The 18,938-nt window shown below is 35.8% G+C and overlaps 2 protein-coding genes and 1 non-coding gene across 5 annotated transcripts; all 3 read left to right on the top strand.

Moving 5' to 3' along the window:
• The first annotated feature begins 8,962 nt into the window (after positions 1-8,962).
• LOC113731201 (bZIP transcription factor 29) lies at positions 8,963-12,652 on the top strand. 2 transcript variants are annotated; one of them, XM_027256318.2, is made up of 5 exons: positions 8,963-9,302; positions 9,528-10,971; positions 11,089-11,221; positions 11,319-11,403; positions 12,084-12,652. In XM_027256318.2, the coding sequence occupies exons 2-5, from the start codon at positions 9,653-9,655 to the stop codon at positions 12,314-12,316; spliced, it is 1,770 nt and encodes a 589-aa protein (XP_027112119.1). In that variant the 5' UTR covers positions 8,963-9,302; positions 9,528-9,652; the 3' UTR covers positions 12,317-12,652. The 2 variants fall into 2 exon arrangements, with proteins under 2 accessions (XP_027112119.1, XP_027112120.1); XM_027256319.2 differs by having other exon boundaries at positions 9,494-10,971.
• An 839-nt stretch (positions 12,653-13,491) lies between these two features.
• On the top strand, positions 13,492-13,575 carry TRNAL-CAA (transfer RNA leucine (anticodon CAA)). Its single transcript has one exon. It is a non-coding gene; the product is annotated as a tRNA-Leu (tRNA).
• Positions 13,576-14,530: 955 nt separating this feature from the next.
• LOC140004105 (tRNA-dihydrouridine(47) synthase [NAD(P)(+)]-like) lies at positions 14,531-18,793 on the top strand. Of its 2 annotated transcripts, XM_072074564.1 has the most exons (9): positions 14,532-14,977; positions 15,216-15,563; positions 15,718-15,955; positions 16,037-16,296; positions 16,628-16,900; positions 17,170-17,451; positions 17,552-17,672; positions 18,026-18,195; positions 18,293-18,793. In XM_072074564.1, exons 1-9 carry the CDS (start codon positions 14,672-14,674, stop codon positions 18,389-18,391), a joined length of 2,097 nt encoding a protein of 698 aa, XP_071930665.1. In that variant the 5' UTR covers positions 14,532-14,671; the 3' UTR covers positions 18,392-18,793. The 2 variants fall into 2 exon arrangements, with proteins under 2 accessions (XP_071930664.1, XP_071930665.1); XM_072074563.1 differs by having other exon boundaries at positions 14,531-14,977; positions 15,718-16,296.
• The last annotated feature ends 145 nt before the right edge of the window (positions 18,794-18,938 follow it).

The following is an 18,938-nucleotide window of genomic DNA, read 5'->3' as shown; positions in this document are numbered from 1 at the left end:
AAGAAAAATCATTTTAGATTACATGTACACAAATTATGTGAAGGCATGCAGCTGAATTATTTTGAAGCTGTAGCAGCTCCTAGTGTTAGTAGTTTGTTTGTTAATTAAGGACTAGTCTAGTGATAGTTGACGTGCACGTGATTGTAATATTTTAAAATATATATTATTTTTTAGATATTAAAATTTTTTATGAAATTTTAATCATAATATTATTTTTATGTTATTTATTTTGTTTAACTGGCTACTTTTTAAAATTTTTATTAAATAAAAAATAGATAGAAAGCATTTCAATGTAATTAATATGTTTATTAAGGTTGAATTTGGAATCATGAACCAAACACTTTTTAATTTATGGCTTGAACTATAACATATCAATTATTGATAAAATCATGTTTTACCAAAATGTTTGTGTGTTCATAATTCTATTGCATATAAACCACAATTGTTATAATTTTTTATAAACAAAGAATATAATTAAGTTAGAAAAATAAACAGACACGTATTTTGAATTCTTTGTATTATGTTAATTCTATTTTTGTCAATAATAGAATATAAATGATTCACCAGGTAAACATTTTTTTTTTTTTTGTACATTCTGATAATTGAAATTTCATAGATAGAAATAGTTGCTGTTTTTCTATTTTCCTTTTCTTTTATTCATATTTTTTAACAAAATCCAATGCAAAGCAAAAGCAACAGTACAATATTTTTTGTTTCAATATCAATATTTTTTATGATCATAGAATTGGAATGAGAATTATGACTAATTAACAATTTTAATATCAATTTTTAGCATATTGCAGTGTTTTATTTTTTAAATTGCCAGCTTTTAATCCATAACCTCTATTATTATTGTCAATTATTGGAATGCACTAAATTTGTCTAACTACAATTGTCACCATAAATGAAATTTACTTAATTTTAAAAATTTTCATTTCATAAATGCTACTATTATTCATTAATACTGCAATACAATACACATATGTAATCATTAGAAAAATAAGAGGCTATTTTCGACATTATTGAAAACAATTTGGATATCGTTTTCATTTTATCATTCTTCATTTAAAATTTGCTCTTATTATAATTCTCATTTTATCATTGAAGATAGGTACTGGCATGATGGATGTATTTGGTCTGCTCAAATCAACACAAATGAAACATTACTATATTATTGTTAATAACAATAATGTTTGTCTTCATTTGGATATCAGATATTTGGATGTTGTCTTTGGTATTATTTGAATTGTATTTTAACATTTTAATTCATTGCTATTTACTTTGTGTCATTTTATGAATAGTTTTCAGTTTTCAGTTTTTATCATTTTATTATGATAATAATAGTTTGTATGGTGCTATTTTAGATTTTTTTTTTTTCAATTTGACACTACTATTTCAGTATAAATTTTTTGCATTTTGAAATTCCATTAGCTGCAACGTGAAAAATTCTTTATATTGGTGAAAAGTGCATGATTGTGAAATTTACTTATGATATTTGCAGGAAAATGTATAGATAAATAAGGGTTTTCTTCTCCTTGTATATTTCTCTTTTTTTTATTAGAAAGTATCTATTTTTTGACAACAATTTTTTTTTTTTTTTACAATCCCATCTAATGATTAATGAGCAATTTTTCATGGTTCGATTAAGAAATTTTAATACGTAAAATAAGTGGAGATGGAGTTCAAGGGTAGGTAAATAGTTTTTAATGAACAATATTTAAATTAAAATTACTAAAACCATTGAGATGTAATTAATTGAAGTGTTTTATTTCTTTTAATTAGCGACATATTGAAATGTAATAATTCTAATTAAAAAAATATTAAGATAAAAAAAATACTCACGCTCACTAATGCCAAGATTGATACTTTTTATGTAGTATCGATTTTCCAGAAAAGCTTGTGGTCCGAAGAAGAAAAACATGTTTGTTTGGATAAAATAATTTGTCCACTGTATCATTGGTGAATGATTGATCAATTGCTTTTCGACGAAAATTAAAATGGATCGGACCGTGTCAATTCAGGTCGCATGAGTGACCGCTCATCGCGATAGCCATATCACCAGCACTAACAAGTACTCGCGAAGATGACGGGCATGTACATTACATGCTCCTGTGGCTTCCTCGATCGCATCACCAACCGAACCCCAGAGGCCCTCGCGCGTACCTTCAATTAAATTAAAATTATTGTACCTAGTTGCCGACTCCATTCGCCTTAGACAAATACTCTAACAGCATCCATATGTATAGCTCCTTTCTGCTTCCATTTTTCTCGTGAGGAGATGGTGGGGTTGTCGTGGGTCAGGGCATTCTTGGTTTGTTGGCCTAAGCGGAAACGTGGCATGTTTTTCTGAGTTCCTGTCCACAGAAGCATAACAACCTATCCTGGTATCAGAAGAAAAAGGCACGTTTTCTTTTTTTTTTTTTTTTAACAAAATAAAAAGGATTGTCCAACTTGGCAAAAGATTAGTTTGTGACGTGTCTCCCGTTGCTTGTCAACAACGTTGGGAAAGCTTGTCACTTCCTAGTAATTGGGACACACGTCATTTGAAGTTAGGAACATCCTCAGACGCCCTTCCCGATTTGTTCAAATATCCTCCTCAGATGTTTATAGACACAAATTTGGCCATTAATCAGTTTTTTCCTTTTCTCTTTCCTTTGCGTTTGTTCCACTCAATTTTCTTTGGGAACTTCTTCTGGAAGTTAGATATTAATTTTCCTTAACTACATGTGCAACAATTGTCAAGTGAAGTGCAGCCTGGCTAAAAGTTTGCCGTAGGTTCGGCTTGCAACTAGAAAATGAGGGATCATTTCACAAACCTCCCCTGAGGTTTCTCACAATTACAAAGAGCTTCCCTCGAGTTTTAAAAATTAAATATACCTCCCCCACTTTTACTGTTTAGTAACAATATAGGTCAAAAAATCTAGATTTTTCTTTCAAAAATCTTAAATTACCTTTTCGTGCAAAACTAAGAAAGAAAAATATAGTATATTCAATTATTTTCTTCCACTCTCTGCATTAATCAACAAGTCAAATTCTAACAACCATCCAAACATAAGTTCTAAAATCAAGCAGTCATCCAAAATATTCCAAATTGTATATACAGTATTAATACTTGTTACGATAAAAAAACATACACACAAAACCCTATTGACAACCAATTTTATACCCCTAAATTAAATATCAATGCTCAAATACTTTTTCAATATAAGTTCATAGAACCATCATTATAACTCTCCAATGGCCTTAAAAATATTAATATCTCAAAAGTAGAGAATAAATTCTACCTCTACAATAAAATCATAATAAAAAATTTCTAATCCAATGAAAGAAATCATTATGTAATTATTGATATTTTATAAAAGTTTTTCTTAACAATAAACAAAATATGTCAAATTCCGCATATTTAGTTTTTCTTCTTCCTATTTCAATCATAAATTTCATTATTTATTTAGTTATCATTGCGAGTCTCTCCATTTCATTCTAGTTTGAGACATAATCTACTCCCTTTGTAGATTTTATAATTTCAATTTGCTAACATCCACAACATAGAAGATAATAAAAATAGATTATATTAATCAGAAAATAGACAAGTGACAAAAAAATATATTATATTTTTTTTAGTTTTGTAAATTTATTGTCTTGAATTTAAATTTATCTACTAAATGGAGAGTATTATAGGTATTTTACCGTATCAAGGAATGTAAGTGTAATTTTTGAAACCTGAATAGAACCAAATGAAATTGTCAGAAACTTTAAGAGAGTTTTTTGAAATTATCCCAAAAAATAATAATAGGAATATATGTGTTTTTGAACATTCCAAGAAAATTCAAATAAAAAATTATAAGCTACGTACATCGAACTTCCATGAGTTTAGTTGTGAGTGCACCATTTGGCCCTTTAGCTATGGTTTTTTGAATGAGCTTGGGGCTCTTGTATTGTAGATATAGCCGTATACTTATGCTTGAAAAGGATTAATAGTGTAAAGTGATTTTTATCAATAGAAAAAAAAATATTAATTGCACCCTCACTATTTAATTTATTATATAATTTAATAAATAAAAATTATATGATTAAAATTGACATTAAAAGTGTGATTATTAAAAATGCGGGTGTAAATATTTTTTATTTATTATTTTTTTTAATGAAAAAGTAAAAAATTCACATGGGTCTGATCAAGTCATATTCGTAAGTGGGCAGGCCTAGCACACTAAGAGGGCCCATGTCAACTTTTTGCAGTCATGATTGATGTTTGACCGTTGCCAAATGGCTCTCCATCGGAGCGGATAAGTTTTCCCTGGGCCGTAATAGTACTCGCGTACAGCCACGTGTTTGCTAATCCTGGTCCACCAGCTTTAAAGTCAACCTATTGATATCTTTGACGACCGGCCTGATCTCAGCCACGTGGATGTAAATTTATTCTTCGTTTTTTGGGGTAAGAGTAAAATTCATTCACTTCCCACAGCTCTGCCTCTGCGGCTCTACTTTGAAATTGAAATTGTACAGAAATATGAATAATTCATTTGCCACTTGTACAGTGTGTGACTTTTACGATGAAGGTGAGTAGGGGACCGGAGTTTAGGCATTTCAGATCCTTGTTTACTTTTTCCCTCCTCCTACTTCTGTACCCATTTTGCCTAGTTAAGACAGCTAGAGTATGTCTCCTGTGCTGTATAAATATCCACCTAAATCCTCGAGATAGACAAATTCGAATTTGTTGAACCACGAAGCGGTCGGACAAAAATATCTTCTTAGAGCTCAAGCATAATGTGACTCGATATAAAGGCCAACCACAAAAGAATAATCATTTGCCATCTATAAAACTCGTTTGATTTTATACAAATGTCACTTGTTTTGTATAATCTTTTAAATTGACTTATGCTCAATTTTTTGTTTGCGAGACTATTAAAAAAAAAGATAGGATAGATAAAGTCGAGCGTCTCTGTTTTGTAAAATAAGCACTCGGATATATATATATATATATATTTTTTTCAAGTATTATTTTTTACTTTCAAATATTTTTTAATATTTTTAATCACTCTTTTTTATCTCACATGCATTGGAGAAAAAAATTGATATCTCATTTAAATTACTAACACTTGAAGCAGATTGGTGGTATTTCTAAGGTTTCTTCTCCTTATTTTTCTTCCTTTGACATTTCACTCTAAAATTCTTACCACCATTCGTGTTTTGATTGCAATTTTTTTTATTTTGTAAAAAATATACTGTAGTGATTTGATATAAGTGAGATAAAAAAGTGATTGAAAAATATGTTCACAAAAAACGTAGAGATTTTTTTATGAAAAATCCATTTTCAAACAGGGAAAAGACTTTGTGTCATTATTCTTCCCTCGCTTGCTTTTATCTCCATTTGTCAAACCGTGCATAGTCTAAATGACGGACTTAGATTTGGTCTGAATTTTGAAATGGAGAAGAGTTGAAAAAAAAGATTAAATGATTTTTTTTTTAGTAAGTACAAATTAAGATTAGATTTTTTATGTTTCATGTGGTAAAAAAAAAGAACATGGAAGAAGAAAGAATCAGTTGCGATCTAAATTAGTAAATCAATTGCTTGGTTTGCCACGTGCCTCCTCAACGAGCAAGAATGCATCGACGGTCAAGACAACGCAGCATGAATCTTGGCTTAAACTTCGTTAATCATTGAATCATGTATAAAGATCTCCATTTTTTACTGTTGCTATTCAACTATCTCGACTTCCGATGCTACAATATATTACTATTCAACTATCTCGACTTCCAACATTACAATATACTACTATAAAGGTTTTCCCTATTTTGCTTTCGCTACACGAGAATTAGGATGCCAAAATTCATAGAAGATGCAATACTGCATCTTGTTACGAAAGCTCTAATGGGAAGTATTGCTAATAATTGAAATTAACTTAACAAAAATCGCCTACTATTCCCCAATTTTATTTGCTTACATCATCTTTACAATTTCCAATACACCTTTTTATCTTCCCAATAACTTTTTATTTCACATACATCACATCACAAAAAGTGCTACAGTAAAAATATCCCAAATAATCCCAAATAACTTACGATCCAAACAGACCCGAAGTTTCCTCCCAAGTTTCATGTTCAATCCCTCCTCACAGATTTGGATGTCCAAGATGGGGTGGTAGGGGAACCCATGTGCGCTTTCAACTTGACATACTTTACCGGTCAAACTAACCAAAATTTTAAGATAAAAATAAGACATTCCCTCGCCTCCAATTTAGACAACCGAACCCAACAGGAGAAAAAAGAAACTATTGGACGTAAAGCATTGCACCAAATGTCAAATATCTGAGGGCTTGGCAATTGAGCTCTAACGTCGTTATTTGAAATATACTTATTTAGAATAATTATTATAATATTATAATATTTTTTATAATATAATATATATAAAATAAAAAATTTATTAAAAAATATATTTGTAATGTAAATAAATAATTTGTAAACAAATAATTGCCATCCAAATACACCTATGCTGTACATGCTTGTGAGTACAACATCATATGCTTCACGAGGTAAGCAAAAGACACATCGACTAGAGTCTTCAGAGCACAAGAAGATGCATCTACATGTTTTGGACCCATAATTATGTGGCATGTGTGTGATAAAAAATATTTTAAAAAATAATAAAAATGTTTCAAAAGTTCTTTTTTCAAAATTCACAATCAAACCAAGACCTTAAATTATTTGCGGATTTAAACGATTCTCAAGAAACACGAATTTGCACCCAATTATATATTTAAAATGGGATCGAAGTATCGAGTGTCTGCCTGCAATTCACATGTTTGTTATCCGAAAACTTTCCCATCCCACCCCTAAACAAGATTTAGTTAAGCGTGGGGCCCACGTAATCATTGCATGGATGCAAGAAAGATGTTCTTCCTTAACTGGAGATAGATTAATTCCACAAATAATTGACGTGGAAAAACAAAAGTCTGACATCTGAATTTCATGGACCTCAATTATCACAATACTACTGTAATTAGACTAGTCAGGGTAAGCCATGCAATGCAATAAAAGAGCCCCCTTCCAATGATACGCATGAAGGATTAGCAAGTTGCAATTCACTTGAATATTTGTTGGTTAAATTTTATATACATCGACGGCGTGTACACTATTACCGTTAGATTCATAATATATGTGTAAAAATTGGATTTTAATTTCAAATTTTATATAATCATCATTCATTTAAAACTGATAGTGTATACACTGTCAGTCAGTGTAAGAAAGATTGATTTATATTTGTTTGGTGAAACTGCAAACTCAGATTAATTGCATATTGTGTCCAAAATGAAGGTAACTGAAGCAATCGTTTAATGGTTTGCTCTTCTTTCTTCTCTCCGTTTTTTTTTCCTTACCATAATAATTAAACATGAAATTAACGTGTGTCATATCCAATAAAAGTCTTGTACACTCGTGACCAAGGACGGATTTAGGGATAATGTACTGTAAGTTTTATAAACAAAAAAAAAACATAATGTTATAATTATTGTCCTCTCAAAACTTTTTCATGTTTATCCTTTATTCCTCCTTCAGTAAAATTACAAGTTTTTGTAAATTATTTATGTTATGAGATAAATTAGGTAAAGACATAAATATTGCAGGTAAAATTTGTATGTAATTATTAAGGAACTAAAAAAATGAATAATAAATAAGGTAAATCTTGTAAATGTATAAAAAACAAACATTTTTCGAGCATACATCAACATACCTAAATTGCATTTAACTTACTATATAATAAAAACAATTTCATTTCAAAAAATTAACTATAAGGTGCGAGACCTAAGTTGATGAAAGAACCAATTTCATTTCAATGTTATGTCAATTAGAACCCAACTTTTGACTTAAAGTTTTTTTTTCCCCTTGGAACATTTTCAATTGATCAATATATTCCCGTTATTCTATAATATTGGATAATCTTTCTTTAATAGATTTTTTTTTTTCGTGCAAATCAAATTGACATGGATTAAAAAATGGTTTTAACACAAAGTCGCACACTGCTATTAGTCTTTTAAAAAACTCGAGAGTCCAAGAGGAGACTTGAAACTCTCTCTATAAGAGAAAGACCTGAAAATCAAATTATTTATGTGTCTCACAATTACTGCCCAACATCCTTCTCTTTTAATGCTTGTGCTACCCCTCAAAATTAATAAAATTTTGATTTAAAATGTGGCAGGTTTGTCGCAGTACCGCGACGCATGTGTCGCTGTTGCTTTTATATCGTTGAATGAAAGAAATGAAATAAGGACTTATCTGAATGCATTTTAAGATTGCTGTGAACCTTTTTTATTGATTTGTCTCTATCAAAAATTTGTTTTGAGAATTGAAGATGGCATGAAAGTACGTCCTGAAAAATAAATTTCATAATTTTTTTTTAATTATAAATAATGTCCAAATAATGGGCACAAGAAACGGATTAATTATTTGTTTATTTTACGAATAAATTTTAAAAAGTTTATTTGATAATAGAAAAAGTACAAAAAGGAGGTGGCAGTGCCATACTACTTCCATTCGGGAAAAGAAAGATTGGGGGAGTGCTGTTTTTTGTTTTGGGGGTGGGGACGCGAGAGGAGGGAGAGAGAACGTGAGAGAGATGGACGTGAGAGAGATTCGATGCAACAAAATCTGCGGTGATAGAGGGGGAAAGATTTAGGAAATGAAGTCGGAATGAAATTGAAATTCGGCCGAAATGCGGATTCCACCCAAATGAAAATGAAATTCATAATAAATTCACGCGTCTTTTTTGAAGTAGTAACTAGCAAGGATCACTGCTCCTTTTCAGTCCTGAGAACTAAAAGTACGTAAAAGACTTTCCCGGTTAGCTATACCTATACTACCGTAGCAGGACTGTACTCGTACACTATTCATTTGATCTCTTTGGCCAAGAAATCCGTGTTATTGTAAATATAAATATAATACGCTACTACTCAATCCTTTTTCTTTCTGCATCATCACAGACAGAAGTGTCATCGCCGTCCATCTCAGAGAGAGAAGCTGAAGGAGAGCAAAAAAGAACTTTTCAGAGAGAGAAGAGAGAACCCCCACCCCCTCTCCCCCAAAAAAAAATCAAAGAAAAAGAAAACGAGCAGATACACACTAAGCAGGAGAGAATAGGAGAAGAAGAAGAAGAAGACAGAGAGGCTATTTTCCCATCGGTGTCTCCGTCACCACCCTCATTCCTCCTCACTTTGGACGGCACATTTGGCAGCTTCAAATGGGCGGTGGATGTAGCCTGTCTGAATTGGCGGATTTCTTCTGAAAATGGTCGATTTTATCTCGAATTTCAGGTGCCCTTTTTAAGAAAGTATAGTAAAGTTTGTATCTTCCCCACTTGTTTATCGTTTAAGTAGCTACTTTTGGTGCTTTTCTGTTTAAATAAAAATTTTCTGGGGTCTGATCAAGTTGTTTTTGTTCACATGTACGCGACTCCGATTTTAGATCATTCCTGCATGTAATGGGGTTGAATTTTGCCTTGCAGATTTTGATATTATGTTGGGTTTTCTAATATTCAGGTGGTTTTGAACGCTGAAGTGAAGTGCTTGTTAAGTTAGGCCTTTTAGGAGGAGCTTTTGAATAAATTATAGCGAGCGGCGACCGTTTGAAACTAGTGTTAAAGCTGGGTTGTTTTGCGTAGCAAATGGGTGGTGATAGTGATGAGGCTAGCAGTGCTATGATGCAAAGGCTTCAATCATCATTTGGTACCTCATCATCTTCAGTTCCTATACAACAGCAACAGCAGCAACAGTTACTCATGTCCGTGAATCAAATTGAGGTGCCCCAGTTGAATTCCTCGCAATTTCGAGGTCAGATGCGGCAGTTTTCTCCAAGTTTTAGTGTTGATGGTAGCAAAAGGGCTGGCATACCGCCTTCACACCCTCAAATGCCCCGTGTTTCTCCCTATTCACAGATCCCAGTAACCCGGCCTGTAAATCAGCAATCGGGTATTCAAATTTTTGGTAATACTTCAGGTCCAGGGCCCTCGCACGCACGATCTTTGTCACAGCCTTCATTTTTCTCGCTCGATTCATTGCCTCCCTTGAGCCCTTCCCCTTGTAAAGAATCCTCTCCGAGCTCCATTTCTGAACATCATCTATCAGTTGATGTTTCTATGGAGGATCAAAATGCCAATTCACAATCATCATTATTGCCACCGTCCCCTTTCACTAGGGGTGCAAATTCTTTAAGGGTAGGTGAAAATCTTCCTCCCCGTAAGACGCACAGGCGGTCTAACAGTGATATACCATTTGGATTTTCTACTATCATGCAATCCTCACCGCCCCTCGTGCCATTGCGCAGTCCCGGTGCTGCCATCCCTCCAAGAGAAAATTCAGTTGCTAAGCCAGCACAATTGGTGAAACGCGAATCCTTTTGGGAGAGAAGTAGCGAGGCCAATGCAGAGGGTATGGGTGAGAGAAAATCTGAGGGGGAGGTTGTAGATGACCTGTTTTCTGCTTATATGAATTTGGACAACATAGATGCACTGAATTCTTCTGGAACTGATGAGAAGCAGGGCACTGAGAACCGTGAAGATTTGGATAGTAGAGCTAGTGGTACAAGGACAAATGGCGGTGATAGCAGTGATAATGAAGCGACGAGCAGTGTAAATGAAAGTAGTAATAGCATGCAGAGATTAGGAATCTCTTCTTCAAGTGAGAAGAGGGAGGGTTTCAAAAGGAATGCCGGGGGAGATATCGCTCCAGCTTCAAGACACTATCGGAGCGTTTCCATGGACAGCTTCATGGGCAAGTTAAACTTTGGTGATGAGTCACCAAAAATGCCTCCATCCCCAGGAGCTCGTGCTGGGCAACTGTCACCAAGCAATTCTCTCGATGCAAATTCAAATACCTTCAGCTTGGAGTTTGGAAACGGCGAGTTTAGCGGGGCAGAACTTAAGAAGATTATGGCAAACGAGAAACTAGCTGAGATTGCTTTATCTGATCCTAAAAGGGCCAAGAGGTACTCAGTCCCTAAATTCGTCTTTTGCATTTACCAGGGCTTTTGGTTTCTTGCTGCTGTTCCATGGAGTTTAGGATTAATTAGTCGAGCTTAACGAATTCGTACATCTTGTGACAGGATTTTGGCCAATCGCCAGTCTGCCGCTCGTTCAAAGGAGAGAAAGATGAGATATATTGCTGAATTGGAGCACAAGGTTCAAACTTTACAGACTGAAGCAACCACATTATCTGCCCAGCTAACACTACTGCAGGTAAAGAGCGGGACTGTGTGTTTGCACATCTTTCTTTAAAGTATTATCACCTTCTGTATGTCTGATCATTATTATTGCTTAAACGTGCATTCTTCAGAGAGATTCTGCTGGACTGACCAGCCAGAACAATGAATTGAAGTTTCGCTTGCAAGCCATGGAACAACAGGCACAGCTGCGAGATGGTAATGTCCTCCTGTTATTTCCAGAATTCAACATTCATGCATTTTTATTTTGAAATTTGTGATTTTTTTTTTCTTTATCTTCTTGCAAAGCACAAAGAGCCAGCATGTGTTTTGATTGCCAGGAGGGCCTTTTGTTCTCCTTTAATGACAAACTAGCTAATGTTTTTTTTTTTTTTTGAGGGACAAATTAATTAACTAATGGTTGGTGAACCAATTACCCCCAAAATTAATACATGTTTGCAGAAACAGAGTCATTTGGGAGGCTGAGTCCATGTTGGAAGTTACCCCCAAAATTAATACGTGCTGAAAGTACTCTTGGGTAGTTCGGATTTCTTTTTGAAAAATTAGTTTATGTAATCCTGTGTGGTTTGTGGCCATTTATATTGGAAGGTTTTCCTTTAACGATGCCCCCAGCTCCCCTGAAACTTGTACCAACCGTGTATTGCGTACTCTTGTGGCAGCCGTAAATTTCTCGGAGAACATACATGCGTGCCAGTGTTCCGTTTTATCATTGTCTGCTTGTTTTCTATGCAACAGTACTTACAATTGACATTTGGAGAGTTAATAATCTTCTGACACACTGTGTCACATATATATATATATATATATATATATATATATATGTGTGTGTAAACCATAAAATAAATATGAATTTGAACTTGGCTATGTTGTTGGCACAGCATTAAATGAAGCATTAACAGCGGAGGTTCAGCGCTTGAAGCTTGCAACTGCTGAGCTGAACGGTGATCCTTCCAAGTACCAGCAGCAGCTTGCCATGAGCTCTCAAATGTTTCAGTTGCATCATCAGCAGGCTGCCCAACTTAACATTCACCAGCTGCAGCAGCAGCAATCTCAGTCACCACAGCAGCAACAGAGCGGCAGCACGCCTGCCAAGCATGAAACCAACCAATAAATTTGGTGGATGATGGTGTCCTTGATATCCCTTTCTTTTTTTTTTGTTCATCTTGCGCTTTCCTCAATATGATTTCATTCATCAGTTTTTTTTAAAAAAAATTTTAAAAAAAAAGCATTCATTCATTGTTTTGCATTTCAAACCGAAAGGTACTTCTATTCTACAAGAGTTAGTAAGTATTTTGTTTCCATAGCGACCCTACGAATCCTGCATGGTTTTGTACTACTTCGTATCCGTGTAACAAACAGTAGTATATGAATATCTCACTTGGTGTTTCCGCTGCTTTTGAGTGGAGGAGGGGTTGTTCAATAATAATAGCAGTAGTATGTTTCTGGACGCGGCTGCAGCTCTTTTTTACTTTTAATTAAGATAGCAGAGAAGAAGATGTTATAACAAGTGTAGAAGATGAGTTTGGCAATGCGCGACAAAATAGTTGTTTACAAAGTGGTTTTCGCAATGCGATTTTTGCAAAGAGAAGTTTGGCAACGCATTCGTCTTGGTCTATTCGCTTTTGGACTGGGGATTTCGTGCTCAAATACCAGAATCGTCCTAACACGCAAACAGCCGCGGAATCTGGTCTGGTCTGGTCGGGTCGAGTCGAGGGCTTGCACGATCTCACACGACACAAAAAACAAAAAAAAGAAGTCACCGCCCCCCCCGTCGCCAAACTCTTTAGTAGAGTATTAAAATTGACAACCCCTTTTTCTATTACCATTAAAATCATCCAAACGTCCGTCCCGAGTATTCTATTAATTTAAGGGGAAACAATTAATAATAATCGTTCTTCCAAACTTGCATGTCATTATTATTGTTTCCTTTTTTTTTTTTGGAAAAAAACCCTGTCCAAAGTGCTTTTGCAGCAACTTTCAAGCGGATGGATAAAATGGTAAAATCAATAAACTTAGAAAGCCAAACGAGGAGAGAAGCCAGCTACCAATCGTGTGCGAATGAATATGTGCTTTAGGCCGTTTGGTGAATGGTCAAGGACTCCTCACGTGTACATGCTTTTTTAATTGCGTCGCCTTTGACTATGCTGCTTTCCGTAAACGGAGAATGAAACTCCCACGACCACTAACAATTAAAAAAATTGCTACTGGTATTTAGGAAAATCTGTAAGAGTTTATTATTTTTTTTATTATCATTATCAATATAGAGAGCACGATCAACCATCAACTGTCAGGATGGCCGAGTGGTCTAAGGCGCCAGACTCAAGTTCTGGTCCTCGTGAGAGGGCGTGGGTTCAAATCCCACTTCTGACAGGACTGTTCACTTTTTCATTTCTTTTAATCTTGGATCTCTTTTGCTTCTTACAGCTCTGTTTGGATTGTAAATTATTTGAGATTTTTTTACTGTAGCACTTTTTGTGATGTGATGTCTGTGAGATAAAAAGGTAATTGGGAAGATAAAAATGTGCGTTTAAATTCTACAAAATAACTCCTCTGTCTCGCGTTTAATGCCGATTTGCATAAAACTCAATAGTGCCATCTGATGACAACAAGAAAACATAGGGTGTGATGTTTTTTAAATTGCCTCTGTCTCGCGTTTAATGCTCATTTCAATTGTATAGTTTTTTTTTTTAATTTTTTTAATGCTCATTTTTATCTCACATACATTAAATCGATGCAGTACATTTTTTTTTCCTTTTTATACGAACTGCTAAACATAGTAATCCAAACTGACAGGAACTAAGGAGTTCATAAACAAAGTTCCAACGCCATAAACACCTAGGGTAGGCTATTTGATTGCTGAGTTTTCATGAAAGTTTTTGAAATATTTTCTTGACACATTTTTCAATTTTTTTTTGTTTAATTTCACATGCATCAAATCATATAATTTCTTACAAAAACTCCAAAAAAAAAAAAAAAGGGGGTTGCAATCAAAACGGCTTACGTGTGTTGGCAACGCTTCCAGGAGAATATTTGGACTCAAGGCTTAAAACGAGATATTGCAAGTAAAAGAGCTTCAGAAAAAAGCTCAGTGCGAAGATTTTATACAATACATAAAAATTAAAATAGGAGTGTGCCAATCTCTCTCTCGTTTTTAATTTCAAAACTCTAAAATAATGAGAGGACAGAAATTGCCAAAAACTAAATTGGGGTCAATGTTCTTGTAGACTTGTATGAAATGTGAAAAAGAAGTCCGACCAAAGGGCTGCGGCCCACTATACGAGCGAGCAGTTCTTGAATATTAAAGCCCAATAGTAGGACCAGATCATTCGTCCTGGACATTAGACGACGCCGTTCCTGGCGACACCTCCACATTCCACTGTTGCTTTGAGCTGTAGCATGAGCTAGAACCCAAAAACCCTACCTATTCCTCGCAGGCGCCCCCCTCTCGTTGCTAACCCGACCCGTTATGGACGGGTCTGCAGCTGAGGCCAGTGTTCTGGAGCAACCCTCATTCCGGGAGAATCCCCAAAACTCAAAACCTGATGATGATGCTTCAGCTCCAGCCGCGGCTCCGGCTCCGGCTCCGCTCACCCCAGAAGAGTTAGTAGCTAAAGCCATAGCTCCAGTTAAGAGAGAGTTCCTTCGCCCACCACCAATCAGAACATCCAACTCCACCACGTCCCAACATCACGACGCCGCAACGGAGCCCAACTCCGCTCCTCTTATCAAAGAGAAAAAGTCCAAACGCCAGCTCAAACGTGAACGCCGCCAAGTACTCGTACTTTTTCATATACTAGTATTTCATAATCCCTGAAAACGAGAGATTAAAATCTTTTTTTAGTAATGCAGATAAATTAAGAATAGAACGTGAATTGCTGTGATTATTATGTTCCTTTTTTTGTGTGTGCGCGCGGGTGTGGGGGTTGGGGGGGTGGGAATGGGCATTTAAGATGAGGAACACAAGGCAGTTAACTACTGGGTATATTGGTTAATGTGAATGCTGATTGCAGGAATTAAAATCTGCATTGCACTTGTGTCCGGAGGTTGCCAAGAGCGGGGATGTGGGTTCTTGTTGTTACGGTGAAAAGTGCCGGTTTAGCCATGATGTGGAGGCGTTCAATGCTCAGAAGCCGGCCGATTTGAAGGGCAGTTGCCCCTTTTTGAAGATTGATCAAGGACTTTGTCCTTATGGGCTGGCTTGTAGATTCTCCGGCACTCATACAGCTAATGGTGTTGTTGCTGCTGGGACTCTGAGGAATGAAGTTAATTCGTTGAATAAGGATGTCCAAAAGCTTCTCTGGAAGAATAAGATGAGGTTCCCCAAAGCTGACGCTACCCTCAAGCTTCTTGGCCTTTCAGTAAGGGGAAAAAAAGGGTCATTCGGTTTTCGTTTAATTATGTTTGTGCTTTGATGATAACTGAAGGATCATCCCTTGTGAGATTGGACTTCATCAAGTTCCCTTTAGTTTAGTCTGTGTAATGATTGAGAGTATTTTTTAAATGATGGGACAGGGTAAAATAAAAAAATTGGTGGACACCGAGGACAATCAAGTTGCTACAAATGGCTCTGCTGAGGAAAATGCTAAAAAAGATTCTGCTGAAATTGGTTCTGTTAGTGATGTGAATTGCTGTTCTGAATTGCTGGAAGAGGATAAGCCAGAGGATGCTGATGCAACTGAAGATATACGACCTGTCAAGAAGGCAAAATCTTCAAGTGATGAATCTTATGGCTCCACTGAAGTAAATGCTGGTTTGTCTACTTTTGGTATTGATTTATTTCATTTTCACCATATTTCTGGGGTACTAGCAGTTGAAAATTTTATTGGAATAGGTTATGGTGTGCATGGGAAGGAGGATATTAGCTCCAAACCAAATGGATCAAAATCGGTTGATATTGCTGATACTGTTACTGTAGAGTCTGATAAAATCCTAAAATTACACCCACGCGAGAAAAAGCTCATTGACTTCAGAGAAAAGCTTTATCTTGCACCTCTGACTACTGTGGGGAATCTACCTTTCCGAAGGGTTTGCAAATTGCTTGGAGCTGATGTGACATGTGGCGAGATGGCAATGTGCACTAATCTTTTGCAGGTTACCATGCTGTTTTACTGACTAGATTCTTATTTGTGTGATGAGATAACAATACAGATGATTTGTTGTTCTTGAATACGGATATACTTGTACAAGTACTTTGACTTTGATCTTTATTTCCCTAATTGAGGGTCATTTTTGTTTTATATACTCTGCGAACCTTCTTTTAGTCTTGAGTTACTCATGTCACCTACGTGTTGGGATTATTTTGTACACAAATAAAAGATACATGTGTTCATATTCTTTACCTGTATCAGGTCCAATTTTTTCTTTTCTGCAATGAAAATCTTTAGCTGCTTGGTACTTACCTTATCTTGGCCCATGGGAGCAGGGGCAAGCTTCAGAATGGGCACTACTGAGGCGTCATTCGTCTGAGGACCTCTTTGGTGTTCAGATTTGTGCAGCATATCCTGATACAGTTTCAAGAACTGTTGAACTCATAGAGCAGGAATGCTCGGTGGATTTTATTGATCTTAATATGGGATGTCCCATTGATATTGTTGTTAACAAGGGCGCTGGATCCGCTCTTCTTACAAAACCAATGCGAATGAAGAGTGTCATACAAGCAGCTTCTGGAACAGTTGATACCCCAATAACCATCAAGGTATGGTTTAATATAGTAAGTTGACCTTTTTTGGTGTCAATTTCAGCAATTTCTTGCCCTGTGATATGAAGATATAGATGTATTCTTGTCAAATCTTTCATTTGCCACTCTTTTAGACGTTATGTTGATGCACCTATAGTTTTGATGCATATGCCTTGTGTTTCTGCTATGGGAATCAATTTTCTGGAATCTTCTGATTTGCGTCTGATTACGTACTTCTTTCATAGTATTACTGAACACTTATCAGATGCATAACTTGTGTGATGTAGGTGCGAACTGGCTATTTTGAGGGCAGAAATCGCATTGATTCTGTGATTGAAGATATTGGAAATTGGGGAGCAAGTGCAGTGACTATACATGGTCGTTCGCGTCAGCAACGTTACAGCAAGCTTGCTGATTGGGAATACATATACCAGTGTGCACAAAAGGCCCCAGATTCATTGCAAGTCCTTGGAAATGGGGATGTGTTCTCCTATTTAGACTGGAATAAGCACAAGTTTGATTGTCCTCAGCTTTCTGCTTGTATGGTTGCTCGAGGAGCCCTAATTAAGGTTTGTGCTACATTTTGACGATCAACTGGAAGCGTAAAATGTTATCTTTTTTATTTACTGCAGTTTTGTGCTGAAATAAATGGTTTTTGAACTTGTGCAGCCCTGGATTTTTACTGAAATAAAGGAACAGAGACATTGGGATATTAGTTCTGCTGAACGTCTTGATATTTTCAAGGATTATGTGCATTTTGGCCTTCAACACTGGGGATCTGATTCCAAAGGTATGTACCATGCATTTGCTTAAAGTAAAATGGAATGCAAGTCTGTCCTCCTGTTGACTGCAAAAATGACTTTCCTGCTTAATTTTATTGTGCTTTGGCTTAAGAAGAAACGAGGACAACAAAAAATATGACTTTGACAGTGAATGCTAATTAAAATGTCAACTTTGTGGATTGAAAAGCAGTTTAATCCGATATTGGATGAACTACAAATTTGGGAAGGTGTCTTCATGGACTGAAAAGACATGAAGTTGGAGAGCACACAGCTACTAGCTATTTTAAGTTCTGAGTAGTTTCTCAAAGCATTTGTAAGGTAGGAGATTTGGCATCCTCATGTTTAACCTTGACTATCGCAGGTGTGGAAACAACTAGGCATTTCTTGTTGGAATGGCTAAGTTACTCTTGTAGGTATATACCGGTTGGTCTCTTAGATGTGATCCCCCAAAAAATAAACTGGCGGCCTCCCTCGTACTATGGTCGGGATGACCTTGAAACACTGATGGCTTCTGATTCAGCTGCAGATTGGGTATATCATCCTGATTGCTCATTTTTAATGAATTTTTCATTTCAGTACCATCTTGCTACAGCTATTCACCTGCTTTGGCTTTCCTACTCGTGCGCAGATTAGAATCTCTGAGATGTTACTTGGCAAGGTCCCAGCTGGATTTACGTTCTCACCAAAGCACAAGTCCAATGCCTATGACAGCGCTGAAAATGGCTAATATTAGGTTCGATCCACACAAGACAATAGCTATTCCTTGTTCAATGAGTTAGTAATGGGATAATGCCAGGACAGCAATCTGCTGCTCAAAAGCCGGATGAAATTTATCCCTTGTATTTTCTGCAATGGACGGCTTCATTGGGGAAAACGAGCCTTAAATTTGTGCGAGTAACATTTTTGTTCTGCTATTCATTCTAAAGATTTCCAGCGATTCTGAATTTGAGAATTTGCAAATGAGATTGCACCGTCCGTGTATTAATCTTATTTGAAGCATTTCGTCTAGGTTTTGTAGCTCAAATGCTCTCGAGATACATACTCTGTAAGGTTTCAAGTCACGTCCAACATTCTCTTGTATCAGCATATGAGATTTATACAGAAAAACACAGCGTCTACTTCCTTCTCATCTTTCAATTCAATTATTTATGTTGATTAAGGGTTCAGTATTTTATGCAGAATTGAATCATATTGTTGAAGAGCCTGGATAAGTAATGAAAGAAATATCGAATACGTTGCGTTCGAAACCGAATGTGCACAAACCATCCATCCTC

The sequence above is a fragment of the Coffea arabica genome, chromosome 2c (genome assembly GCF_036785885.1).
Source record: "Coffea arabica cultivar ET-39 chromosome 2c, Coffea Arabica ET-39 HiFi, whole genome shotgun sequence".
In the NCBI taxonomy this organism is placed as follows: Eukaryota; Viridiplantae; Streptophyta; class Magnoliopsida; order Gentianales; family Rubiaceae; genus Coffea; species Coffea arabica.
Note: the sequence above shows the minus strand (reverse complement) of the source record. Positions and strands in the feature narration are given on the sequence as shown.

Excerpts from the sequence above, each read along its gene's own strand:
- LOC113731201 (XM_027256318.2), top strand. The coding sequence starts at position 9,653 with ATGGGTGGTGATAGTGATGAGGCTAGCAGTGCTATGATGCAAAGGCTT. Across the intron at positions 10,972-11,088 it reads GATCCTAAAAGGGCCAAGAG|GATTTTGGCCAATCGCCAGT; the intron begins GTACTCAGTCCC and ends ATCTTGTGACAG. Across the intron at positions 11,404-12,083 it reads ACAGGCACAGCTGCGAGATG|CATTAAATGAAGCATTAACA; the intron begins GTAATGTCCTCC and ends TTGTTGGCACAG.
- LOC140004105 (XM_072074563.1), top strand. The coding sequence starts at position 14,672 with ATGGACGGGTCTGCAGCTGAGGCCAGTGTTCTGGAGCAACCCTCATTC. Across the intron at positions 17,673-18,025 it reads CTGGGGATCTGATTCCAAAG|GTGTGGAAACAACTAGGCAT; the intron begins GTATGTACCATG and ends TGACTATCGCAG. Across the intron at positions 18,196-18,292 it reads CTGATTCAGCTGCAGATTGG|ATTAGAATCTCTGAGATGTT; the intron begins GTATATCATCCT and ends ACTCGTGCGCAG.